Raw genomic sequence first — 27,340 nt, 5'->3', positions numbered from 1 at the left:
GGAAAACCACTGTCATTCTTCTGATTTTTCTTTTTCTTTCTTTTTTTTTTTTTTTTTTTTTGAGGTAGAGTTTTCACTCTTGTTGCCTAGGCTGGAGTGCAATGGCAGGATCTTGGCTCACCGCAGCCTCCGCCTCCTGGGTTCAAGCAGTTCTCCTGTCTCAGCCTCCCAAGTAGCTGGGATTACAGGCATGCACCACCATGCCCGGCTAATTTTGTATTTTCAGTAGAGACAGGGTTTCTCCATATTGGTCAGATTGGTCTCGAGCTCCTGACCTCAGGTGATCCACCTGCTTTGGCTTCCCAAAGTGCTGGGATTACAGGAGTGTGCCACTACACCTGGCCCCTGATTTTTCTTTTTTTTTTTAGCTTTCTTAAGAGGGGTTGCATCTGTACCTAATCATAATCTATTACAAATTACTACTGACTTAATTCTGGTAAAAATACAGCCACTTGGCACCAGCGTACCTCTACTTTCACTCTCTATGTGATACTATTGTCAAATATATTATAGCTACACGTTTAAAGCCAATAATTTAGTGTTAAAATTACTGCTTTAAGCAGTCTCATGTTTAAAGAAGGTAAGGGAAGAAAAGAAAAATACGTATTTACCCAGATGTTTGTCATTTCTGTTGTTCTTCTGTTTGTCATTTCTGTTGCTCTTCATTCCTTCCTGTGGATCTATCATCCAATGTCATGTATTTTCTTTTCTTTTTTTTTTTTTTGAGACAGAGTCTCGCTCTGTCACCCAAGCTGGAGTGCAGTGGCATGATCTTGGCTCACTGCAAGCTCCACCTCCCGGGTTCACACCATTCTTCTGCCTCAGCCTCCTGAGTAGCTGGGACTACAGGTGCCCGCCAACACACCTGGCTAATTTTTTCTATGTTTTAGTGGAGACAGTGTTTCACCATGTTAGCCAGGATGGACTCGATCTCCTGACCTCATAATCCACCCACCTCGGCCTCCCAAAGTGCTGGGATTACAGTCGTGAGCCACCCTGCCCGGCCTCTGTTCAATTTTTTTATTTTAACTTTTAATTTTTTAGCTTGGCTCCTAAGTATTGAGTTTTTTATTTTTATTTTTTGTAATAGTTTAGCTAGTGAGGTGAATGCATTCAGAGTTACATTTAGTTCTGACATCTCCCTTGGCTTTGACTTCTTCAACATTGTGTTGATGCATGATGATTAGCTTATTTACTTTTTGCAGCATGGTATTCCATTGTATGCATATGACACCGTTTATCAATTTTCCTGATTGTGGACATTGATTTACATTTTTTGAGATTACAGATAACACTACTGCAAATACTCTTGTACGTGTCTCCCGATGCACATGTGCAGGAGTCTTTTTAGTGTATATACTGTAAGAGAGTCACTAGTTCTTAGGACATAGAAACCTCAACCTTATTTGATATATTTTTTAGACAGTATCTCACTCTGTAACCCAGGCTGGAGCACAGTAGTGCAATCATAGCTTACTGCGACTTCAGCCTCCCAGGTAGCTGAGACTACAGGCACGTGCCACCGTGCCTGCCTGATTTTTAAAATAAAATCTGTGGGTTGCTCACAGTGGCTCACGCCTGTAATCTCAGCACTTCAGGAGGCCAAGGCAGGTGGATCACCTGAGGTCAGGAGTTCGAAACCAGCCTGGCCAGTATGGTGAAATCCCATCTCTACCAAAAATACAAAAATTAGCCAGGTATGGTGGTAGGTGCCTGTAATCTCAGCTACTAGGGAGGCAGAGGCACAAGAATTGCTTGGACCCGGGAGGCGGAGGTTGCTGTGAGCCGAGATTGGGCCACTGCACTCCAGCCTGGATGACAGAGTAAGAATCTATCTCAAAAAAAAAAAAAATTGTATATATATTATATATGTGTGTGTGTATATATACATGACATGTATGTATATATAATATATATGTGTGTATATATATTATATATATAGTATTACCACCGAAGGGATTATTATGCAGCCACTAAAAAAAAAAAAAAAAAAAAAAGACAAACATAGGGGAATGTTGAGGACATTATGCTAAGTGAAATAAGCCAGTCACAAAAAGACAAATGATTTCACTTAGATGAGATATCTAGCATTCAATGGTGGCCTCCTGAGGCTGGAGGGAGGGGCCAATGGGGAGTGTTTAATAGGTGCAGAGTTTCAGTTTTGCAAGATGAAAAGTGTTCTGGAAATGGATGGTGGTTATGGTTGCACAACAATATAAATATACTTAATACCACTGAATTGTACACTTAAAATGATTAGAGTCAGGTGCTGGCTTTTGCTTGTGGTCCTGGCTACTCAGGAGGTTGAGGCAGGTGGGTCATTTAAGCCCAGGAGTTCAAGGCCAGCCTGGGCAACGTAACGAAAACCTGTCTTTTGAAAAAGACAATAACAAATGTTGACAAGGATATGGAGCAATTGAAAACCTTACAAATTGCTTATGGAAATGTAAAATGCTATAGCCACTTTGGAAAATAGTCTTTTGGTTCCTCAAAAGGTTAAACATAGAATTACCATAACCCACCCACTCCTGGCTATATACCCAAGAGAAATTAGAACATATGTTGATGTAAAAACTGATAAATAAATGAATGTTCATATCAGCATTATTCATAATAGGCAGAAGTAGAAACAGCCCAAATGTTCATCAGCTGATGAATGGATAAACCAAATATGGTATACACATACACCCATGTATTGACTGCTATAAAATATTATTCAGGGCCGGGCACAGTGGCTCAAGCCTGTAATCCCAGCACTTTGGGAGGCCGAGATGGGTGGATCACGAGGTCAGGAGATCGAGACCATCCTGGTTAACACGGTGAAACCCCGTCTCTACAAAAAAAAATACAAAAAACTGCCCGGGCGAGGTGGCGGGCGCCTGTAGTCCCAGCTACTCGTGAGGCTGAGGCAGGAGAATGGTGGAAACCTGGGAGGCGGAGCTTGCAGTGAGCTGAGATCTGGCCACTGCACTCCAGCCTGGGTGACAGAGCGAGACTCTGTCTCAAAAAAAAAAAAAAAAAAAAATACTATTCAGCCATAAAAAGGAAAGAAGGGGCTGGGCACGGTGGCTCATGTGTGTAATCCTAGCACTTTGGGAGACCAAGGTAGGTGGATCACGAAGTCAGGAGTTTGAGACCAGCCTGGCCAATATGGCTGTCTCTACTAAAAATACAAAATTTAGCTGGGTGTGGTGGCATGTGCCTATAATCCCAGCTACTTAGGTGGCTGAGCCAGAAGAATCACTTGAACTCAGGAGGTAGAGATTACGGTGAGCTGAGATTGCACTGTCGCACTCCAACCTGGCGACAGAGCAAGATTCCATCTCAAAAAAAAAAATAAAAAGTAAAAAAGTGAAGTACTGATACATGGTACAACATAGATGAACCTTGTATGAGGAACCACATATTACATGATTCTCTTTATATGAGATATTCAGAATAGGCAAATCTGCAGAGACAGAAAGTAAATTTGTGATTGCCAGAGTTTAGGAGATGGAGGAATGGAAAATTGTGGAGTGATGACATTTTTCATCACTCCAGAATTTGACAGTGATGATAGTTTAATTTCCACAAACCACTGAATTACACTGTTTTTTTCTTTTTTTTTTTTTGACGGAGTCTCGCTCTGTAGCCCAGGCTGGAGTGCAGTGGTGCGATCTCAGCTCACTGCAACCTCCGCCTCCCGGGTCCCAGTTCAAGTAATTCTCATGCCTCAGCCTCCTGAGTAGCTGGGATAACAGGCACTTGCCACCATGCCCAGCTAATTTTTGTGTTTTTGGTAGAGATGGGATTTCACCATGTTGGCCAGGCTGGTCTGGAACTCCTGACCTCAGGTGATCCGCCCACCTTGGCCTCCCATAGTACTGGGATTATAGGCTTGAGCCACCACCATCAGCCTATACATTTTACTTTTATCCTACTTTTTTTTTTTTTTTGAGACAGGGGTCTTACTCTGTCACCCAGGCTGGAGTGCAATGGTGCAGTCTTGGCTCACTGCAACCTCCACCTCCTGGGTTCAAGTGATTTTCCTGTCTCAGCCTCTCATGTAGCCGTGTAGCTGGGATTACAGGTGCCTGCCACCACGCCCGGCTAATTTTTGTGTTTCTAATAGAGAAGGGATTTGGTTTCACCATGTTGACCAGGCTGGTCTGGAACTCCTGACATTAGGTGATCCGCCTACCTCGGCCTCCCAAAGTGCTGGGAGTACAGGTGTGAGCCACCACACCCAGCCTTTTTTTTTTCTTTTTTTGGTGAGGACAGGGTTTTTCTGTGTTGCTCAGGCTGGAACTATACATTTTTATTTATTATTATTATTTTTGAACCAGAGTCTTGCTCTGTCAACCAGCCTGGAGTGCAGTGATGCAATCTCAGCTCATTGCAGCCCCTGCCTCCCAGATTCCAATAATTCTGCCTCAGCTTCCCGAATAGCTGGGATTACAGGCATGTGCCACCATGCCTGTCTAATTTTTGTATTTTTAGTAGAAACAGGGTTTCACCACATTGACCAGGCTGATCTCAAACTCCTGACCTCAGGTGATCTGCCCACCTTGGCCTTGCAAAGTGCTGGGATTACAGGCATGAGCCACCGCACCTGGCCTAATTTTTTTTTAAGAGACAGGCTCTTGTTATGTTGCCCAGGCTAGTCTTGAACTGGCCTCAGGTGGTCCTCCCACCTAAACCTTCCAAGTAGCTGGGATTACAGATGTGAACCACCATACCTGGCCATTTACTTTGTGTCTTTCCAGACCCTTTTGAGTACTTTATATTTGTGTGTATACCTGTATCAAGATTATTTTCAGTTATTATCAATAATGCTCCCATAATAATGCTTTTCAGTAAGTTAGTTCTGAATTTCCCAGAAGTTCCTATAAGTCTCTTACACTCATTAGAATTCTTCTCGTCCATAGGTGATGCTGGGAGCCGAACTCCAAAAGACCAGAAGGTAAGTTAGGATGGTAAGGGAATGGTGAGAGATAAGAATATGAAAATAGAATTTTCTGGCCTAACCATTTAATCACTTTAGCTGTCAATATCTAATCATTCACCACCCTGTGATCAGCCCTTTGTGTTGCAGTCCTCTAATTGGTGTTGTAAGAATTCAAGGCCGGGGGCGGTGGCTCAAGCCTGTAATCCCAGCACTTTGGGAGGCCAAGACGGGCGGATCATGAGGTCAGGAGATCGAGACCATCCTGGCTAACACAGTGAAACCTCGTCTCTACTAAAAAATACAAAAAACTAGCCGGGCGAGGTGGCGGGCGCCTGTAGTCCCAGCTACTCGGGAGGCTGAGGCAGGAGAATAGCATGAACCCAGGAGGTGGAGCTTGCAGTGAGCCGAGATCGCACCACTGCACTCCAGCCTGGGCAACAGAGCAAGACTCCGTCTCAAAAAAAAAAGAATTCAAAAAGAGGTTGGCAGGAAATGTTTTCACTAGAAAGGAGTGTTGTATGAAAGTAGGATTTAGCAGTGTTTGCTAGGTAAATTAATCAAGAAAAACTTCCTGACATTGAAACGTTGAGTTTTGAACTAGGTTTCTAAGCAAGGGCAGCTTTGGGCTGGGTGCATTGGCTCACGCCTGTAATCCCAGCACTTTGGGAGACCCAGGTGGGCGGATCACCTGAGGTCAGGAGTTTGAGACCAGCCTGGCCAACATGGCGAAACCCTGTCTCTACTAAAAAAATACAAAAATTAGCTGAGTGTGGTGGTGCATGCCTGTAATCCCAGCTACTAGGGAGGCTGAGACAGGAGAATCAGTGGAACCCAGGAGGCAGAGGTTGCAATGAGCTGAGATCATACCACCGCACTCCAGCCTGGGTGACAGAGCAAGACTCTGTCTCGGAAAAAAAAAAAAAAGAGGCCAGGCATGGTGGCTCACGCCCGTAATCCCAGCACTTTGGGAGGCCAAGGCAGGTGGATCACCTTAGGTTGGCAGTTCGAGAGCAGCCTAACCATGGAGAAACCCTGTCTCTACTAAAAATACAAAATTAGGCCGGGCACAGTGGCTCACACCTGTCATCCCAGGACTTTGGGAGGCTGAGGCAGGTAGAACACGAAGTCAGGAGTTCGAGACCAGCCTGGCTAACATAGTGAAACCCTGTCTCTACTAAAAACACAAAAATTAGTTGGGCATGGTGGCACATGCCTGTAATCCCAGCTACTTTGGAGGTTGAGGCAGGTGAGTCACTTGAACCTGAGAGGCAGAGGTTGCGGTGAGCCGAGATTGTGCCACTGCACTCCAGGTTGGGCAACAGAGCCAGACTCCATCTCAAAAAAATAATAATACAAAATATTAGCTGGACATGGTGGCGCATACCTGTAATTCCAGCTACTTGGGAGGCTGAGGCAGGAGAATCAATTGTACCCGGGAAGTGGAGGTTACGGTGAGCCAAGATCGTGCCATTGCACTCCAGCCTGAGCAACAAGAGCTAAGCTCCATCTCAAAAAAAAAAAAAAAAATGAAAGGGCAGCTTTGCCAGATAAAGTAACCATAAGCTTCCAAACATAACTCATTCAACTCACTCCATTTTGTTCTGTGAAATACAAGGTGTTTCTTATTCTGAAGTTACTTGTAACCCTTGCTACTGTTTCAAAACTTGTTTTCCTCATCCCCTTTTCTGTAGCTCCGTGAAGCTATGGCTGCCTTAAGAAAGTCAGCTCAAGATGTTCAGAAGTTCATGGATGCTGTCAACAAGAAGAGCAGTTCCCAGGATCTGCATAAAGGTTAGGGTCAAGAAATATCTGGGTACAGATGGGAGGTGAATTCTTACAGAGATTTCATCTTAAGTCTCATGTCTACTAATTGTGACATGCCAGACTCATTATCCTTAGTAGTTATGAAATCCCAATTACATGGATGGTGATTTTCCAGTCTGTGATGGTTTTATCTTAATACCTCTTTAGCGTCCTACATTTAGACTTGTTTCCATCCTCATGACTACTTCCAGGTGGAGATTAGGGAGAAGAGAATCACTCAGACTCTTGTTAAAAAAAGGTTTGAGGCCAGGTGTGGTGGCTCACATCTGTAATTCCAGCAGCTTTGGGAGGCTGAGGCAGGAGGATCACTTGAGGCCCAGCATTAAAGACCGGCCTCCGCAACATAGTGAAACCCCATCTCTAAAAAAAAAATGTTTAAAAATTCTCCAGATGTGCCGGGCACAGTGGCTCATGCCTGTAATCCGAGCACTTTGGGAGACCAAGGCAGGCGGATCATGAGGTCAAAAGATAGAGACCATTCTGGCTAACATGGTGAAACCCCATCTCTACTAAAAATACAGAAATTAGCTGGACATAGTGGTGCGTGCCTGTAGTCCCAGCTCCTCGGGAGGCTGAGGCAGGAGAATCGCTGGAACCTGGGAGGCAGAGGTTCCAGTGAGCCAAGATCGCACCACTGCACTCCCGCCTGGGGACAGAGCGAGACTCCTTCTCAAAAAAAGAAATTACCCCACTTTCCCTAATTACCATACTACCCTCTTTACCTTCCCGTTCTCTACCCAATCTATGTCATAACTCTTTAGAATAACTTTGCTTCTTCTATAGGAACCTTGAGTCAGATGTCTGGAGAACTAAGCAAAGATGGTGACCTGATAGTCAGCATGCGAATTCTGGGCAAGAAGAGAACTAAGACATGGCACAAAGGCACCCTTATTGCCATCCAGACAGTTGGTATGTGCAGACTTGGAGGAACCACTCGTGAAAGGCAACCTGCACCCTCCACTGCTGATTGTTTCTTTTCTCCATAACCTTCCCATTTGTCTCTCACGTAGCAACCTGGATTTATACAGAAACTGGCAGTTTTTTAAAAAATTTATCTTTCCCTTTTACTCAGGGCCGGGGAAGAAATACAAGGTGAAATTTGACAACAAAGGAAAGAGTCTACTGTCGGGGAACCATATTGCCTATGATTACCACCCTCCTGCTGACAAGCTGTTTGTAGGCAGTCGGGTGGTCGCCAAATACAAAGATGGGAATCAGGTCTGGCTCTATGCTGGCATTGTAGCTGAGACACCAAACGTCAAAAACAAGCTCAGGTACCTGGACAGAGGACTGTAAAGGGGTAGAGGCTGGGAGCACAGCACCTGCCCTGTTCGTGCCATAGACCAGATCTCACAATTAGCTTTTGTCTTCTTAGTCCCTAGTGGACTGAAACCTTTACTCTTTCTTTACCACAGGAGTCATGTGGGTGATTCTTTCTTCCTCTTTCTCCTTCTTTTTTATTAAGTTTTTCTCCTTTTCTTTCCTCAAAGAGAAAACTAGGAAGAGAATAACGAGGATTAATGATCAGGGGAATAGGGGATTCACACAGAAGAAAGAGATGGAGACTAAATGGTTTTTAGCAGCATAGGAATCTGATAGAGGAAAAAGAATATCTGTTTTTTGGCTGGGCCCAATATCTCGTGCCTGTAATCCTAGCCATTTGGGAGACCAAGGCAAGTGGATCACTTGAGATCAGGAGTTCGAGACCAGCTTGCCCAACTGGTGAAACCCTGTCTACTAGAAATACAAAAATTAGCTGGGTGTGGTGGCGCATGGCTGTAATCCCAGCTACTTGGGAGGCTGAGGCAGGAGAGTCGCATGAACCTGGGAGGCATTGGTTGCCATGAGCCAAGACTGCACCACTGCACCCCAGCCTGGGTGACAGAAGGATACTCCATCTCAAAAATACTTATATGTATATGTGTTTTTTGAAAAAGTAGGGAGGCATTGGTTAAATTAAGGGAGAACTCCTAACTCTCAAGTTGGGAAGAAAGAAAAACAGGAAGACTGGAATGTCTTCCCTGGAGTGCATCCTGTTGTGATCCAGAGAAGTAGAAGCTATGATAAAATAATTTCTGTGGATCATGTTAAATATCATAACCCCCAGATCTTTCTACTGTCACTCCTCTTTTACAGGTTTCTCATTTTCTTTGATGATGGCTATGCTTCCTATGTCACACAGTCTGAACTGTATCCCATTTGCCGGCCACGTGAGTGTTTCTCCCTTATTCCTTAGCTCAGTTTTCTCCTCCTCTACCTGATATTTCTTCTTAGGACGTCCAGTTGAAAAGCCCTAGATGTTTTTGGTACTTCAGTCTCAAAGAGCATAAATTTGGTTGATGTCCTTTGCTCCCAAAGGACAGTTTGCTCCCAAAAGAGATACAGTTGTATTGTTCATCTCTAGGACTGGGTCTTTGTAGCCAAAGAGTGAGACACTGGAAGATCATGAATGACTTTGAGTAGACTGCTCACGTTATAGATGTGCTTCAGCTTCATTTCTAAGTGAGTTAGGTTGAAAAAGATGTTACTTCTTTCCTAGTGTCATGCTGCACCTAACATTTGTATAAATGTGTAGTCTGCATAATGCTTTCCACAGAAGCTGTGTTAGATGGAACATCATAGTGTCCTCTATATTTGTTACCCTGGCTTGGGAGCAGACTCCTACGGAAACAATAATTTTTAACTGCAGAAGAATCAACTAACACTTCTGTTTACACATAACATGACAGTAAACATATTCTGAGTCTCTTAAAAACCTGACAGAGAATGAGAAGGAAGGACTAATTTTTTCATTTCATGATGCCACCTGATCTTTTTAAATTTACCATTAGACTTATCAACAAGTGAGCAAGAATTTCCACTTGAATTTTCCAAAGGAGAAGCATCCATTTGTATAAAATAAGTGAATCACCTATATTGTACATGACTTATTTAGTATTTACTTGATTTGTAAGTATGTGCAATTTGTACATTAGGTTTATTACTTAGGTGGTCTTGGCTTTGCTTCCCTCGAGGTTCTGATTTTACTTTTTCTTTCCTTTTCAACTTAAAAAGTATCAAATGTCTCCTGGCCAACCCTTTTCCCTATCAAGACATGTCCTACCTGCCCTCTCAGTTCTACTTCTTCCTTGAAACAGTGAAAAAGACTTGGGAGGACATAGAAGACATCTCCTGCCGTGACTTCATAGAGGAGTATGTAACTGCCTACCCCAACCGCCCCATGGTACTGCTCAAGAGTGGCCAGCTTATCAAGACTGAGTGGGAAGGCACATGGTGGAAGTCCCGAGTTGAGGAGGTGGATGGCAGCCTAGTCAGGATCCTCTTCCTGGTACTGTTCTTCCCTAGAATTTTGGAGGCAGAGGTTGGTCGGGGGGACTTAAGAAGCAGTAATGAGGATGGTTTTATGGCTATTCCATAGCCTTCCTCTTTCTTATCCTCCTATGTGTTCTCACTGTTTTTGGTCAAATTTTACTTTGCCCTTTTTGTTGTTCCTCTGTGGGTCATTGAAAATAAATTACCGGAATTATGATACTAATCTGCATGGTTTTGATTTATTTATTTTTTTCTTTAGGAGTATTCACATTCTGTGTAGGTACAGAGAAGGCAGCCAATTCCATTTTTCCAGGGTTAAGGTTTTAGTAGGATAGTGGGATGAAGAAGAGGTATCAAGGAGTCCTGATTATCTTTCAAGGTTCAGTTTAACTCTTAAATATTTTGTACTCATCCTTTTCTCCCTTCTCTCTCCCTTCTTAGAATCATATTTCTTATTTTTAAAAGTTTTAAAAACTTTTTTTTTGGAGACAGAGTCTCGCTCTGTCGCCCAGGCTGGAGTGCAGTGGCACGATCTCGGCTCACTGCAAGCTCTGCCTACCGGGTTCATGCCATTCTCCTGCCTCAGCCTCCCGAGTAGCTGGGACTACAGGCACCTGCCACCACGCCCGGCTAATTTTTTGTATTTTTAGTAGAGACCTGGTTTCACTGTGTTAGCCAGGATGGTCTCGATCTCCTGACCTTGTGATCTGCCCGCCTCAGCCTCCCAAAATGCTGGGATTACAGGCGTGAGCCACCGTGCCCAGCCCTTAAAAACATTTTTTAATACTGCTACTTGCCTTGCAGAACAGGGCTACCCAATAGACAGTGTGCCCAGAGTAGCCAGAAGAAATTAGAAATTATGTTTCTTCTTGGTGTTACCTCAGCCCGTTACTCCTAAGGCGTTATGACCTAAGGCGTTATGATCCTTATCATCCTTTTTGTTTGGTGTTTTGTTTTGTTTTGTTTTTGTTTGTTTGTTTTTTAGATGGAGTTTCACTCTTGTTGCCTAGGCTGGAGTGCAGTGGCATGATCTCGGCTCACTACATCCTTCTGCCTCCTGGGTTAAAGTGATTCTCCTGCCTCAGCCTCTAGAGTAGCTGGGATTGGCTAATTTTTTGTATTTTTAGTAAAGACGGGGTTTCACTATGTTGGCAGGCTGGTCCCGAACTCCTGACCTCAAGTGATCCACCTGCCTCGTCCTCCCAAAGTGCTGGGATTACAGGCGTGAGCCACCACACCTGGCCTGGCCTGTTTTTTGTTTTGTTTTGTTTTTTTGAGACAGAGTCTCACTCTGCCACCCAGGCTGGAGTGCAGTGGTGCAGTCACAGTTCACTGCAGCCTCAACCTCAAGGGTTCAAGTGGTCCTCTCACATCAACCTCCCAAGTAGCTGTGACTACAAGTGCATGCCACCACACCTGGCTGATTTTTGTATTTTTAGTAGAGACGGGTTTCGCCATGTTGCCCAGACTGGTCTCGAACTCCTGAGCTCAAGCAGTCTGCCTCATCCTCCCAACGTACCAGGATTATAGGTGTGAGCTATTGTGCCCAGCTGTCACACCTCTTATACTCAGTATAGATACCTGTTGCTACTGTAATTCCTTAAACAAGGAGTATATATTTTTCATTGTTGTGTACCTGATACCCCCCATGGAGCCTGGCACGTACTTTACTAAGTAGATAAAGAATTTTTTGGAGGGTGGGTGGATGGAGTTTCGCTCTTGTTGCCCAGGCTGGAGTACAATGGTGCAATCTCAGCTCACCACAGCCTCAGCCTCCCTGGTTCAAGCAATTCTGCCTCAGCCTCCCAAGTAGCTGTGATTACAGGCATGTGCCACCACACCCAGCTAATTTTGTATTTTGAGTAGAGACAGGGTTTCTCCATGTTGGTCAGGCTGGTCTTGAACTCCTGACCTCAGGTGATCCACCTGCCTCAGCCTCCCAAAGTGCTGGGATTACAAGCTACAGGCATGAGCCACTGTGCTCAGCCTAGATAAGGAATTTAAGGCTCATCAGGGAGGTTTCCGAAAGGTGACACATGGTATATATATCCTCTACACAGGACAGGATAGATTCTAGCCTTTAAGCTATTTCCCTTCATTCTTCTATTCTCTCAATTCCCCAGGATGACAAAAGATGTGAGTGGATCTATCGAGGCTCTACACGGCTGGAGCCCATGTTCAGCATGAAAACATCCTCAGCCTCTGCACTAGAGAAGAAGCAAGGACAGCTCAGGACACGTCCAAATATGGGTATGTCCTGAAAGATACCTGGGGGAAGGAAGAAACAGGCCAATCAGCAAAGGAGATTATATAGAATGGCTATCCTTTGTTTACCACGGTTACACTGCTTACTCATTGGAAACAGGATATGTGCCCTGAGTTGTTTCCAATCATGGTGATCAATTTGTGCTGCTGCGTCCACATGCTGTGGCTCTAATTTGTTCTAAACAACCACAGAAATATCTGAAACAGTTGGCTTTAAGTTAGGGTGATAGTAGTTACCCTCTGTTATCCACATGAGATTGTCAGTTTTGTGTGTTATCTATGGTTGGTTTTCTTTTTCTTTCTTTTTTTTTTTTTTTTTTTTTAAAAGACTCAGGGGCTTGATATGTTGCCCAGGCTGGTCTTGAACTTCTGGGCTCAAGCTGTCTACCTGCTTCGGCTGCCCAAAGTGCTAGGATTACAAGCATGAGCTACCACATCCAGCATATAGTCAGTTTTCTTTAAAACCCAGACCTGGCCAGGCACAGTGGCTCACAGCTATAATCCCAACACTTTAGGAGGCTGAGACAGGTAGGCGGTTAGCTTGGGCTCAGGAATTCAAGACCAGCCTGGGCAACATGGTGAAACCCTGTTTCTACAAAAAACACAAAAATTAGCTGGGTACAGTGGCATTAAGCTGTAGTCCAAGCTACTCAAGAAGTTGAGGTGGGAGGATCAATTGAAGCCAGGAGGTCAAGGTTGCAGTGAGCTAGATCGTGCCACCGCACTCCAGCCTAGGTGATAGCATGAGACCCTGTCTCAGAAACAAAAAGCAGATTTGGTTTTCTTTTCTAACATTACTGTCATACTTTCTGGTTGATTTTTCCTGCCAAAATTAGTTGGTTAAAGAATATATTTCTGGGCCGGGCGCGGTGGCTCAAGCCTGTAATCCCAGCACTTTGGGAGGCCGAGACGGGCGGATCACCAGGTCAGGAGATCGAGACCATCCTGGCTAACACAGTGAAACCCCGTCTCTACTAAAAATTACAAAAAACTAGCCGGGCGAGGTGGCGGCGCCTGTAGTCCCAGCTACTCGGGAGGCTGAGGCAGGAGAATGGCGTGAACGCGGGAGGCGGAGCTTGCAGTGAGCTGAGATCCGGCCACTGCACTCCAGCCTGGATGACAGAGCGAGACTCCGTCTCAAAAAAAAAAAAAAAAAAAGAATATATTTCTGAAAGTATTCCCCCAAAATATATCATAATTAATCAGGTAAATCATCTGAGATAGGAAGATAATAAAGTCTTATCTAAGGCCCAGCATGATGGCTCATGTCTGTAGTCTCAGCACTTTGGGAGGCTGAGGTGGGAGGATCACTTGAGGCCAGGAGTTGGAGATCAGTCTGGGCAACATAGAAAGACTCTATCTCTAAGAAAAAAAGAAAAAGAAAAAAGCTTGAGTGTGGTGTTGTGCACCTGTAGTGTTAGCTACTCTGGAGGCTGAGGCAGGAGGATTGCTTGAAGCCCAGGATTTCGAGGTTACAATGAGCTAAGGTCAGACCGCTGCACTCCAGCCTGACTAACAAAGTGGAACATTGTCTATAAAAAGAAAAGAAAGAAGCTACTCTGCCGATGGAGTAGCAATTTTTTTTTTTTTTTTTTTGAGATGGAATCGGGTTCTTTCACCCAGGCTGGAGTGGAGTGGCACCATCTCAGCTCACTGCAACCTCCGCCTCCTGCGTTCCAGCAATTCTCCTGTGTCAGCCTCCCAATTAATTAGGGTTACAAGTGCCTGCCACCATGCCCAGCTAAGTTTTGTATTTTTAGTAGAGACAGGATTTCTCCATGTTGGCCAGGCTGGTCTTGAACTCCTGACCTCAGGTGATCCGCCCACGTCAGCCTCCCAAAGTGCTGGGACTAAAGGCATGAGCCACTGCGCCCAACTGCTATTCTTTTATTCCTTTACTTTCTTAATAAACTTGCTTTCACTTTAATAAAAAAAGTATTATCTAAGTCAAAACAACATATGCCAGCATCCATGCCAGTCAATAATAGGAACTGAGAGTCTAAGCACTTACTCAGAATGTATCCATTGCTTTGCTTTTTTTTTTTTTTTTTTTTTTTGAGACGAAGTCTTGTTTTGTTGCCCAGGCTGGAGTACAGTGACGTGATCTCGCCTCACTGCAACCTCCACCTCCTTGTTTCAAGTGATTGTCCTGCACCTCCTGAGCAGCTGGAATTACAGATGTGCACCACTATGCCCATCTAATTTTTGTATTTTTAGTAGAGACAGGGTTTCACCATGTTGGCCAGGCTGGTATCAAACTCATGACCTCAAGCAACCTGCCTGCCTCGACCTCCCAAACTGCTGGGATTACAGGCATGAGCCACCGCGCCCAGCCATTGCTGCCTTTTTATGTTGTATAAGTTAAGAATCAGATGTGTGACTGAATACAAGCATCATAGCTATCATCTTCTCAGTGATCAATTCCTTTTTCCTATAGGTGCTGTGAGGAGCAAAGGCCCTGTTGTCCAGTACACACAGGATCTGACCAGTACTGGAACCCAGTTCAAGCCAGTAGAACCCCCACAGCCTACAGCTCCACCTGCCCCACCTTTCCCACCTGCTCCACCTCTATCTCCCCAAGCAGGTGACAGTGAGTAAGTGTTATTCTTTCTTTTTTCTTCAGTTTCTTTCATATTATATTTTCCACATCCCTTACTATACGCCCTCTTCTCTAATCTCCTAGAAGCTTGGAAAGCCAGCTTGCCCAGTCACGGAAGCAGGTAGCCAAAAAGAGCACATCCTTCCGACCAGGATCTGTGGGCTCTGGTCATTCCTCCCCTACGTCTCCTGCACTCAGTGAAAATGTCTCTGGTGGGAAACCTGGGATCAACCAGACGTATAGGTGAGAAAATCTGAGGTTCTCTGTAGGCAGGATAGCAATGAGTGGTCATTGTGTAGGGGAAGGTTCCTTGGCTCTGAAGGGCTTAGTTTAAGTTTATGATGGTGAGGAGTTTGGACTTGAAAAGGAAGCTTTACCCATAGAAGTTTCTAAGAAATAGAAAGTAAGAATAATTGAATCAGAAGCTGGGTGCTTAGAAATGTGGTATCATCAGAAAGCCATTTGTTAAAACTTCTTGTTGAACATGGTTCCATCATTGCTAAAATAGAAAGGAAACACCACAGCCTCTTTCCTTGAATCCTGGGAGTTAGTAAGGACATTTCTGGAACACACAGCAGACAAAAAATATATCGGTAGAAGACTGGACTCTACTTCCATAATTCACAGGCAAATACATTTTAGGAAAAGGTATACTGTTGAAATAGGGATGTTAGGCCAGGCACAGTAGTAGCTCACGCCTGTAATCCCAGCACTTTGGGAGGCCGAGGCGGGCGGATCACCTGAGGTCAGGAGTTTGAGCCCAGCCTGGCCAACATGGAGAAACCCTGTCTCTACTAAAAAGTACAAAATTAGCCGGGTGTGGTGGTGCATGCCTGTAATCCCAGCTACTCGGAGGCTGAAGCAGGAGAATTGCTTGAACCCGGGAGGCGGAGGTTGTGGTGAGCCAAGATCATGCCATTGTACTCCAGCCTGGGCAAAAAGAGCAAACCTCCATCTCAAAAAAAAAAAAAAAGAAATAGAGATGTTATCAGTCAGTAAAGAGTAACCAGGGATTTTCGTTGTCCAGCTTTGGTAGGGCAAGGGAAGATCTTTCCTGAATCATCTTTATCTTCAGGAGCACAGCTGCTTGAAAGATGAGAGAAATGGCTTAGCTACCTGGAGGGTTAATTATACAACAGAAGTCCTGTTGCCTTCTGATCTGATCACTTGCATCTCATTTGCAGATCACCTTTAGGCTCCACAGCCTCTGCCCCAGCACCGTCAGCACCCCCAGCCCCTCCAGCACCCCCAGCCTTCCATGGCATGCTGGAGCGGGCCCCAGCAGAGCCCTCCTACCGTGCTCCCATGGAGAAGCTTTTCTACTTACCTCATGTCTGCAGCTATACCTGTCTGTCTCGAGTCAGACCTATGAGGAATGAGCAGTACCGGGGCAAGAACCCTCTGCTGGTCCCATTACTATATGACTTCCGGCGGATGACAGCCCGGCGTCGAGTTAACCGCAAGATGGGCTTTCATGTTATCTATAAGACACCTTGTGGTCTTTGCCTTCGGACAATGCAGGAGATCGAACGCTACCTTTTCGAGACTGGCTGTGACTTCCTCTTCCTGGAGATGTTCTGTTTGGATCCATATGTTCTTGTGGACCGAAAGTTTCAGCCCTATAAGCCTTTTTACTATATTTTGGATATCACCTATGGGAAGGAAGATGTTCCCCTGTCCTGTGTCAATGAGATTGACACAACCCCACCACCCCAGGTGGCCTACAGCAAGGAACGTATCCCGGGCAAGGGTGTTTTCATTAACACAGGCCCTGAATTTCTGGTTGGCTGTGACTGCAAGGATGGGTGTCGGGACAAGTGAGTTGGTGGGGAGAATTGCTGCCCCTGCTTCCAACTTTGTTATGGTTGTCTTCCTTTTCACCTCTTCCTTTCCCTTGTATCTGTACTGCTTTCCCCATCTTCCTTTACCTCCTCCCTCACCTGGAACTCCTGCTATAAGGCCTCCATGAAAGCTATGAGGTAGGGAGACTGGAGTCTGACATGGCCACACTGAGCAACCCTGGGTACATGTGTATTGTGTTATTTTGTTCTCTGATCCCCCCGCTCCTTTCCTTTATTTCTCTCTGTCATATAGGTCCAAGTGTGCCTGCCATCAACTAACTATCCAGGCTACAGCCTGTACCCCAGGAGGCCAAATCAACCCTAACTCTGGCTACCAGTACAAGAGACTAGAAGAGTGTCTACCCACAGGGTAAGTGGTCAAGGAATGGCACAATACCTCAGAGAGACTAAGGAGCATGTTTTTGTTTTTCTCTGCTTATAGAAATCATCAGAAATCTAAAAATTGGAACCAAAAATAGCATACCAGAAGAGGCATTTTATCAATTAGATCTTATTTCCTGACTTCCCAAACACTTTTTTTCTTGGGCTTTCCTTGAAATGAAGACATAGGATGATTGAATAGTGTCTAGCAATTTTCTGTTGCAAAAAAAATTATCTTAATTTCATAGCTAAATGAATGTGTTAACAGATTATGATTTACTCTTGTAAGTGAAATGTGTTCAGAGAGAAGTAGGCAGGGACCTGATTACATAGGGCTTTATAAACCAGAATGAAAAATGTTAGAATCAGACTGATACAGTGGCTCACACGTGTAATCCCAGCACTTTCGGTTGCCGAGGTAGGTGGATCACCTGAGGTCAGGAGTTTGAGACCAGCCTGGCCAACATGGTGAAAGCCTGTCTCTACTAAAAATACAAAAATTAGCCAAGTGTGGTGGTAGGTGCCTGCAGTCCCAGCTACTCGGGAGAGTGAAGCAGGAGAATCGCTTGAACCCAGGAGGCAGAGGTTGCAGTGATCCGAGATCATGCCAGTGCACTCCAGCCTGGGTGACAAGAGCGAGACTCTGCCTTAAAAAAAAAAAAAAAAAAGAAAGAAAAAAGAAAAGTTAGAATCAAATTCATGGTGCTCTTAGAGAATTTTAAGCAGCCAAGTGATATGACCTACCTTTTTCAGATTACTCTGGCTTCTTTGTAGATCATAGGTCTTAGGATGGCGAAAGTAGATTTTGGAAGACCAATTAGGAGATCATTATAGGAGTATAGCAGAGAAAGACATGGTTGTAGCTATGGCTTGCAATAGAATGGAGGTGACAGTAGAGGTAAGAAGGATAGATTTGGGATGCATTATTAGGTAGATCTACAGAATTGGATAGATTGTGGAGTGGGGGGAAAAAGTAGAATCAAAGACAATTCCTAAATTTTTGGCTTGAGCATCTAAGTGGTTTTTGGTGCTTTTTACTGAGATGGAAGACCAAAGGAGTAGTAGGTTTGAGTGAAATTCAGTTTTTGTTTTGGCCATGTTAAGTTTGAAATGCCTGTCAGGCAATCCAAGTAGAAACATCAAGAAGGCACTGGGATTTCTGGAGAGAAGTTTAAGAGTTGGATATAAAAATTTAGGAATCATCAGCACAGGAATGATATTTAAAGCCTGGATGAGTTCACCTAGACATGATGTTGATAATAGAGAAGGCGGCTCAGGAGTAAGCCCTGGGTCTGCCAACATTTAAAGGTTGAGCAGAGGAGGTAGAACCGGCATGAGGTTGAGGACAGCTACTGAGGAGGGCAAGGCTGAAAGATTGCTTGAGGCCTGGAGTTTGAGACCAGACTGGGCAACGTAATAAGACCCTGTGTCTAAAAAAAAAAATTGTTGGGGCCAGGAGTAGTGGCTCACACCTGTAATCCCAGCACTTTGCGAGGCTGAGGCAGGCAGATTGCTTGAGGTCAGGAGTTCAAGACCAGCCTGGTCAATATGGTGAAACCCCATCTCTACTAAAAATACAAAAACTAGCCGGGGATGGTGGCGAGCACCTATAATCCCAGCTACTTGGGAGGCTGAGACAGGAGAATCACTTGAACCCAGGAGGAGGAGGTTGCAGTGAGCCAAGACCGCACCATTGCACTCCAGCCTGGGCAAGAAGAGTGAAATTACATCTCAAAAACAAAATGGTTGGCCAGGCACAGTGACTCACGCCTGTAATCTCAGCACTTTGGGAGGCCAAGGTGGGTGCATCACCTTAGGTCAGGAGTTCAAGACCAGCCTGGTCAACTTGGTGAAACCCCATCTGTACTAAAAATACAAAAATTAGCCAGGCGTGATCACACACGCCTGTAATCTCAGCTATTTGGGAGGCTGAGGCAGGAGAATCGCTTGGACCTGGAAGGCAGAGGTTACAGTAAGCTAAGATTGCACCACTGCACTCTATCCTGGTCGACACAGCAAGACTCTGTCTCAAAAAAAATAATAATTTAAAAATAAATTTTTTTTTTTTTTTTTTGAGACAGAGTCTTGCTCTGTCACCCAGGCTGGAGTACAGTGGCATGATCTCAGCTCACTGCAAGCTCCCCGTCCCGGGTTCACGCCATTCTCCTGCTTCAGCCTCCCGAGTGAGTAACTGGGACTACAGGCACCGCCACCATGCCTGGCTAATTTTTTGTATTTTTAGTAGAGACAAGGTTTCACCGTGTTAGCCAGGATGGTCTCGATCTCCTGACCTCATGATCTGCCCACCCCAGCCTCTCAAAGTGCTGGGATTACAGGCGTGAGCCACCGTGCCTGGCCTAAATTTTTAAAAAGTTAGCCGGGCATGGTGGGTGCATGCCTGTAGTCCCAGCTACTTGAGAGGCAGAGGCAGAAAAATCACTTGAGCCCAGTAGTTCAAGGCTGCAGTGAGCTATGATCACGCCACTACACTCTAGCCTGGGGTGACAGAGCGTGACTCATCTCTAAAAGAAGAGGAGGACAACAAAAGAGTGGAGTATAGCATGGTAAATTGGTATATATAAACACGTGAACTAATAAACCTAGTGATCAAGATACATAATTAACAAAACAGGGAGGAGAAAAGCATCAGTGAAATAATTCAGAAAGTGTCCCATAATTGAAGGGTCTGTGTTTCTGAATTGAAAGGACCAATTAGGTCCCAAAATAATGAAGGATAAAGGTAGATTCCCATTTAGACACATTATCATAAAATGTCAGAACACTGAGGGGAAAAAAAATCCTAAAAGCTTCCAGAGAAGAGATACAGAACACATTAAAAAATAGACTTGAAATGACTTCAGCCTTCCCTGAAAGTAACACTAGAAGCTAGATAGCAATTGAGGAATCTGTTCAGAATTCTAAGGGAAAATTATTTCCAACCTGGAATTTTAAACTCGGGCAAACTATCAATTTGGTGTTACAGTAGGGCTAAAGACATTTTTTTAGACATGCAGTACCTCAAAGTTTTTCATCATTCCCCTTCTCAGAAAGTTTCTGGAAATATTTGCAAAAATGAAAGGGAAAGCCAGGAAAGTGGAAGACAGGTGGCAGTGCAGTGAAAGAGGCTTCCAGTCTGTGTACTAGGGATAGAGAAGAGCCACTGCAAGAGCAGGTCAGATGCTGCAGGAACAACTTCTTCAGGAAAATTGGTTTAACAGAAAACCTGAGGTGCCTGAATACATTCAGAGGAGATCGAGACTACTGGGGAGATCATAGGATGAATTTTGCTGATTACAAACTAAACAAAGGAATAGACAGTTATTAACTTTAGTTGCATTGCTATATCATGTATGTTTTAGTAACAAAATTTTGAATCTAACAGTAGTGTTTAGATTTGATAATGCTGGGTGGTACATGAGTGTTCGTGGTATCTTTTTTATGTGTTTGAAACGTTTCATAAAAATATTTTCAAATAATCACAAATAATATGTCACTCCCCTGCTTAAAACTCTATAATGTAGTCCCACTGCTGTTTGGATTTTATTCTGACTCTTAACCTTAGGTTATATATCTGGCCCTTTCCTATCTCCCTCCAAAGTCTTTCCAACCACACTGATATTTTTCAGTTCCTAGATCCAGTTCCACCAGTGTTTTCCAGCCTGCCTCTGGAGACTTGCACATGCTGTGCCCTCTTCTTGGCATCCTTCCACTTTTCTTTGTGTGGCTATCTTCTTTAACCTTGAGCTTTCAGCTGTAAAGTCACCTCCTCAGAGAGACCTTCCCTGACCACTTTAAAACTAGGTCATTTTACTCTCTTAATTCTCTCATTGAGCACCATGTTTGTGTTCTTTATAGCATTTATGACAACTTTTGTTGACGTGTTTTTCTTCTTTTCCGTTCTAATATAAGCTCCTTCATGAAGGCAAGGGTCTTATGTGTCTCTTTGTCTGTCTTGCTAACCATTGTATCACCAGTTTACCCAGTGCCTGGCACATAGTAAGCACTTAGGCCAGGTGCGGTGGCTGAGGCCTGTAATCCCAACACTTTGGGAGGCCGAGGTGGGCAGATCACTTGAGGTTAGGAGTTCGAGACCAGTCTAGCCAACATGGTGAAACCCTGTCTCTGCTAATAAAGTACAAAAAATTAGCCAGGCATACTGGTGCATGCCTGTAGTGCCAGCTACTCAGAAGGCTGAGGAGAATCAGTTGAACCTGGGAGGCAGAGGTTGCAGTGAGCCAAGATTGCACCATTGCACTCAGCCTGGGTGACAGAAGGAGACTTCGTCTTAAAAAAAAAAAACAACAACAATTTGCCAGGCGCAGTGGCTCACACCTGTAATCCCAGCACTTTGGGAGGCCCAGGCAGGTGGATTATGAGGTCAGGAGTTTGAGACCAGCCTGACCAAAATGTTGAACCCCCCCGTACTAAAAATACAAAAATTAGCCATGCACAGTGGCGGGCGCCTGTAATCCCAGCTACTCCAGAGGCTGAGGCAGGAGAATCACTTGAACCTGCGAGGTGGAGGTTGCAGTGAGCCAAGATCCCACCACTGCACTCTGGCCTGGGCAACAGAGTTAGACTCTGCCACACACACACACACACACACACACACACACACACAAAAATAGTAACCACTCAAATTTTGTGGAATGAATGAATGATACTCAGTATAGCTACTGTAAAGGTTTCATGTGGTAATGATTACACCTGAGTTCAAATTCCAGCCCTGCCCCTACTAAGCTGATCTTTTTTGATCAACTGTAAACACAGGATATTAACATAAATACTAGCCTGGGGTGACAGAGCGTGACTCATCTCTAAAAGAGGAGGAGGACAACAAAAGAGTGGAGTATAGCATGGTAAATTGGTATATATAAACACGTGAACTATTAAACCTAGTGATCAAGATACATAATTAACAGAACAGGGAGGAGAAAAGCATCAGTGAAATAATTCAGAAAGTGTCCCATAATTGAAGGGTCTGTGTTTCTGAATTGAAAGGGCCAATAGGTCCCAAAATAATGAAGGAAGCCATGTCCCCGGTGGGGTTTTAAAGGATCTAACAAAGTTGTTTCTTGATCTGGTGCAGGTTACATGGTATGCTGAGTTTGTAAAATTCATTGATCTGTAGACTAATGTGTACTTTCTTCTGTGTATATTACGTTTCAATATTCTTTTTTTCCCCTCTACCCACTAGACCACCAGGGAAATATCTTTTTTTTTTTTTTTTTGCTATGGAGTCTCGCTCCCAAAGTGCTAGGATTACCGACATGAGAAATAATCTTTTTTAAAGTTAGAAGAAGAAAAAAAACTAGACATGATGGCTCACACCTGTAATCCCACCACTTTGGGAGGCCATGGTGGGAGGATGGCTTGAATCCAGTAGTTCCAGATTTGCTTGGGCAACGTGATGAGACCTCGTCTGTACAAAAAAAATTTAAAAATTAACTGGGCATGGTGGCATGCAGCTGTGGTCCCAGCTACTTAGGAGACTGAGGCAGGAGGATTACTTGAGCCCAGGAGGTCAAGGCTGCAGTGAGCTGTGTTTGTGCCACTGAACTATATAGTCTGGGTGACAGAGCAAGACCATGTCTCAAAAAAAAAAAAAAAATTGGAGGCCAAAACAGGTGGATCACTTCAGGTCAGGAGTTCAAGACCAGACTGGCCAACATGGTAAAACCCTGTCTCCAATACAAAAATTAGCTGGGTATGGTGGCATGCACCTGTAATCCCAGCCACTCAGGAGGCTGAGGCAGGAGAATCACTTGAACCCAGGAGGCAGAGGCTGGGTGACAAAGCAAGACGGTCTCAGAAAGAAAAAACGCCATCTGTATTAGCATAGCTTTAAGGAGAGAATGTGAAAATGTATATATAAGGCTTTCACACAATGCCAAACACAAAGTATATGCTTATTAAGTAGAAGCTGCTCTTACCATCTTTATGTGGAGGGATGTGACTAAAATCATGAAATAACTGAGCTGTTGAATCATTTCCAAAAGCAAATTTCTCCCATCAATTTTGCATACCAAGAAAATAAGTAAAATTCTAACACTGGGCAAATCATATGGAGTAAAAACGTTGTTACCTGAAACAATTAGTTTTCTTAGTATAACTGTGTTATCTTCCTTTAATGTTGGTATGTGCTAGATCCCTCTGATTACCTTTAATGGTTGTTTAAAAATAATTAAAATTTTTTTTCTTTTTCAGAGATGGGATGGACTTGCTTTGTCATTCAGGCTGGAGCGCAGTGGTGTGATCATAGCTCACTGCAACCTCGAACTCCTGGGCTCAAGTGATCTTCTCACCTCAGCCTCCTGAATAGCTGGGATTACAGGCATGAGCCACTGCGCCTGGCCCAAATTCTTAAATTAGATAGAATATGAGCTCCCCTGGGCCGGGCGCAGTGGCTTACGCCTGTAATCCCAGCACTTTGGTTGGCCAAAGTAGGCAGATGACATGAGGTCGGGAATTCGAGAACAGCCTGATCAACATGGAGAAACCCCAACTCTACTAAAAATACAAAATAAGCCAGGCATGGTGGCGCATGCCTGTAATAATCCCAGCTACCTGGGAGGCTGATTCAGGAGAATGACTTGAACACGTGAGGCAGAGGTTGTGGTGAGCTGAGATCGCACCATTGCACTCCAGCCTGGGCAACAAGAGCGAAACTCAGTCTCAAAAAAAAAGAATATGAGCTGCCCGAGGGTAGAAATTATGACCTTTTTTCTTTTTCTTTTTCTTTCTTTTTTGAGACAGTCTCACCCCGTCTCCCAGGTTGGAGTGCAGTGGCGCAATTTCCGCTCACTGCAACCTCCGCCTCCTGGGTTCAAGGAATTCTCCTGCCTCAGCCTCCCAAGTAGCTGGGACTACAGACGCATGCCACCACACCCAGCTAATTTTTTAATTTTTATTAGAGACGGGGTTTTACCGTGTTAGCCAGGATGGTCTCAATCTCCTGACCTCGTGATCCGCCCATCTTGGCCTCCCAAAGTGCTGGGATTACAGGCATGAGCCACCAGGCCCGTGACCTTTTTCATTGTTATGTTTCCAGTGTTTGGTAGAGCTCTTGGTGTTTAATAAATGTTTACTGAATAAAAGAATGAAAATCAACTTTACCATGAACATTAGTCACAATTCCTCCTATCTCTTTATTCCCTTTCGTATGTGTTATGTTGGCCTCTGTTTTTCTCACATTTATTTATTTTTATTATTACTATTATTATTATTATTATTGCTGTTATTAGTAAGAAACCTCACCTGAAATTTCTCACATGTCTTTGTCTTTATTCTCACATGTCTTTATCTACTTCTATAAATTGACAGTCCATATAGTGCTTATTTTAATGGCTCTGTAATCTATATTCCCATTATAGTTTGCTTAGCTTTTCTCCAGTTGTTAGGCACTCTAGCATTCACTTTTATGAGCTGTATTGCTATAGACATCTTTAAATCTTTCTCCACCCTCTAAATTTTTTCCTTGGGCTATATTTCCAAATGAATCAAAGAGCGTAGATAGTTCAATAGATCCACTCACTTAGATCATTACCTAATTTTTAATCTTTACAACACATTATAAATGATAATAGCTTAAGAATTACAACAGTTTTATGGATGTATTGTGCTCTAGTGATCATATCGTGATTGATTTTATCCTAACATCCTCCCAGGGTATATGAGTGTAACAAACGCTGCAAATGTGACCCAAACATGTGCACAAACCGGTTGGTACAACATGGACTACAAGTTCGGCTACAGCTATTCAAGACACAGAACAAGGGCTGGGGTATCCGCTGCTTGGATGACATTGCCAAAGGCTCTTTTGTCTGTATTTATGCAGGTTGGTGATAAAATACAAGGGTTGTTTCCTGAGATTGGGACATGGTAGGGAATTGAAGCAGAGACAAATTGAACATAAGAAGAAAGTGCTTGACATGTGAACTGGAGTAAGAGGCGGCCAGGGACTTCTACAAAGAACATGATGAGTGATGTACCTGTCTAGCTAGACCAGAGAGGGACACAAGTGTTTCATAAAGAAGAGAAAAAAGGGATGAAATTTTGGACATGGTGATATTTCAGAGGACAGACATGATTATAGAGTCCAGTGTATCATTTTCTTCCATGTCACTCCACTCAGAGATCTTTTAGCATAGCCCAGTACTCTCTTTCGATAAAGTAGAAGTAATGGAAAGACAGAAAGGGCAAGATTTAAAATGACAGTAAGTTCTCCATACTTTCATAGTTAAGATACAAAGGGAGGTATTATCAAAGAAACACTGGGCCGGGCGTGGTGGCTCACGCCTGTAATCCCAAAACTTTGGGAGGCCAAAGTGGATGAATCACCTGAGGTCGGGAGTTGGAGACCAGCCTGGCCTACATGGTTGAAACCCCATCTCTACTAAAAATACAAAAATTAGCCAGGTGTGGTGGTAGACGCCTGTAATCCCAGCTACTTGGGAGGCTGAGGCAGGAGAATCGCTTGAACCCTTGAGGCAGAGGTTGCAGTGAGCCGAGATCATGCCACTGCCCTCCAGCCTGGGTGACAAAAGTGAAACTCTAACTCAAAAACAGAAAAAACAAATGAAAGACCAGAATGGAGGCTTTTGAACTCTATATGCTGGTAGAGCGGGTATTGATGGAATGACCCTTATTCTTTCTAATAGGTCCCCATGGCCGGGTGCAGTGGCTAACACCTGTAATCCCAACACTGGGAGGCTGAGGCGGGCAGATCACCTGAGGTCAGGAGTTCGAGACCAACCTGGCCAACATGGTGAAACCCTGTCTCTTCTTAAAATACCAAAAAAAATTAGCCAGGTGTGGTGGTGTGCACCTGTAGTCCCATCACGAGGCTAAGGCAGGAGAATTGCTCTAACCCGGGAGGCAGAGGTTGCAGTGAGCTGAGATCGCACCACTGCACTCCAACCTGGGTGACAGAGCAAGACTTCATCTGAAAAAAAAAAAAAAAACTAATAGGTCCCCATAACCCTAGAAGGCCTTTAATTCTCTTCATTCTCAGGCAAAATCCTGACAGATGACTTTGCAGACAAGGAGGGTCTGGAAATGGGTGATGAGTACTTTGCAAATCTGGACCATATCGAGAGCGTGGAGAACTTCAAAGAAGGATATGAGAGTGATGCCCCCTGTTCCTCTGACAGCAGTGGTGTAGACTTGAAGGACCAGGAAGATGGCAACAGCGGTACGGAGGACCCTGAAGAGTCCAATGATGATAGCTCAGACGATAACTTCTGTAAGGATGAGGACTTCAGCACCAGTTCAGTGTGGCGGAGCTATGCTACCCGGAGACAGACCCGGGGCCAGAAAGAGAACGGACTCTCTGAGACAACTTCCAAGGACTCCCACCCCCCAGATCTTGGACCCCTACATATTCCTGTTCCTCCCTCGATCCCTGTAGGTGGCTGCAATCCACCTTCCTCTGAAGAGACACCCAAGAACAAGGTGGCCTCATGGTTGAGCTGCAATAGTGTCAGTGAAGGTGGTTTTGCTGACTCTGATAGCCATTCATCCTTTAAGACTAATGAAGGTGGGGAGGGCCGGGCTGGGGGAAGCCGAATGGAGGCTGAAAAGGCCTCCACCTCAGGACTAGGCATCAAGGATGAGGGAGACATCAAGCAAGCCAAGAAAGAGGTAAGTAGTGGCAGAAAACTCTCGAGAGCTATGGCTTTAACTTTGGTGCAGTAACAAACTTAATACAGTCTCACCATGAGTCTTTGCATATAGATTATTCTACTTGATGGATATTTCTGTGGCCACCTTGTTATCTCTCCCCCTAATTAGCACATTCCTAACGTTTGTTTAAAGAACCAAATTATTGGCCGGGCACGGTGGCTCACGCCTGTAATCCCAGCACTTTGGGAGGCCGAGGCAGGTGGATAACTTGAAGGTCAGGAGTTGGAGACCATCCTGGCCAACATGGTGAAACTCTGTCTCTACTAAAAAATACAAAAATTAGCCAGGCGTGGTGGCACATGCCTGTATTTCCAGCTACTTGGGAGGCTGAGGCAGGAGAATCACTTGAACCCAGGGGGCGGAGGTGCAGTGAGCCGAGATCGCACCACTGCACTCCAGCCTGGGTAACAGAACGAGACTGTCTCAAAAAAAAAAAAAATTATTTTAAAATCCACATGCCTGGTGGTAGAGGGTGGACAAGTATCTGATTAATTCCAAAATGAAAGA

At 44.4% G+C, this 27,340-nt stretch overlaps 1 protein-coding gene across 4 annotated transcripts in view; it reads left to right on the top strand.

Moving 5' to 3' along the window:
- Positions 1-27,340, top strand: part of SETDB1 (SET domain bifurcated histone lysine methyltransferase 1) — a 38,578-nt gene that overhangs the window by 7,969 nt on the left and 3,269 nt on the right. For 2 of the 4 annotated variants that reach the window (XM_033197114.1, XM_033197115.1), the window contains exons 4-16: positions 4,908-4,942; positions 6,619-6,718; positions 7,535-7,660; positions 7,824-8,025; positions 8,888-8,961; positions 9,889-10,079; positions 12,187-12,313; positions 14,766-14,922; positions 15,012-15,170; positions 16,112-16,744; positions 17,022-17,138; positions 24,817-24,986; positions 26,163-26,791. In XM_033197114.1, the coding sequence (XP_033053005.1) occupies positions 4,908-4,942; positions 6,619-6,718; positions 7,535-7,660; positions 7,824-8,025; positions 8,888-8,961; positions 9,889-10,079; positions 12,187-12,313; positions 14,766-14,922; positions 15,012-15,170; positions 16,112-16,744; positions 17,022-17,138; positions 24,817-24,986; positions 26,163-26,791 (2,720 nt within the window). Of the gene's footprint in view, positions 1-4,907; positions 4,943-6,618; positions 6,719-7,534; positions 7,661-7,823; positions 8,026-8,887; positions 8,962-9,888; positions 10,287-12,186; positions 12,314-14,765; positions 14,923-15,011; positions 15,171-16,111; positions 16,745-17,021; positions 17,139-24,816; positions 24,987-26,162; positions 26,792-27,340 lie in introns of those variants that run through there. The other 2 variants (XM_033197116.1, XM_033197117.1) reach the window with 2 other exon arrangements.

This window comes from Trachypithecus francoisi, unplaced genomic scaffold, assembly GCF_009764315.1.
Source record: "Trachypithecus francoisi isolate TF-2019V2 unplaced genomic scaffold, Tfra_2.0 Lachesis_group5, whole genome shotgun sequence".
Classification (NCBI taxonomy): domain Eukaryota; kingdom Metazoa; phylum Chordata; class Mammalia; order Primates; family Cercopithecidae; genus Trachypithecus; species Trachypithecus francoisi.
The sequence above is the reverse complement of the archived record's forward strand: the minus strand, read 5'-3'. Positions and strand labels throughout refer to the sequence as shown.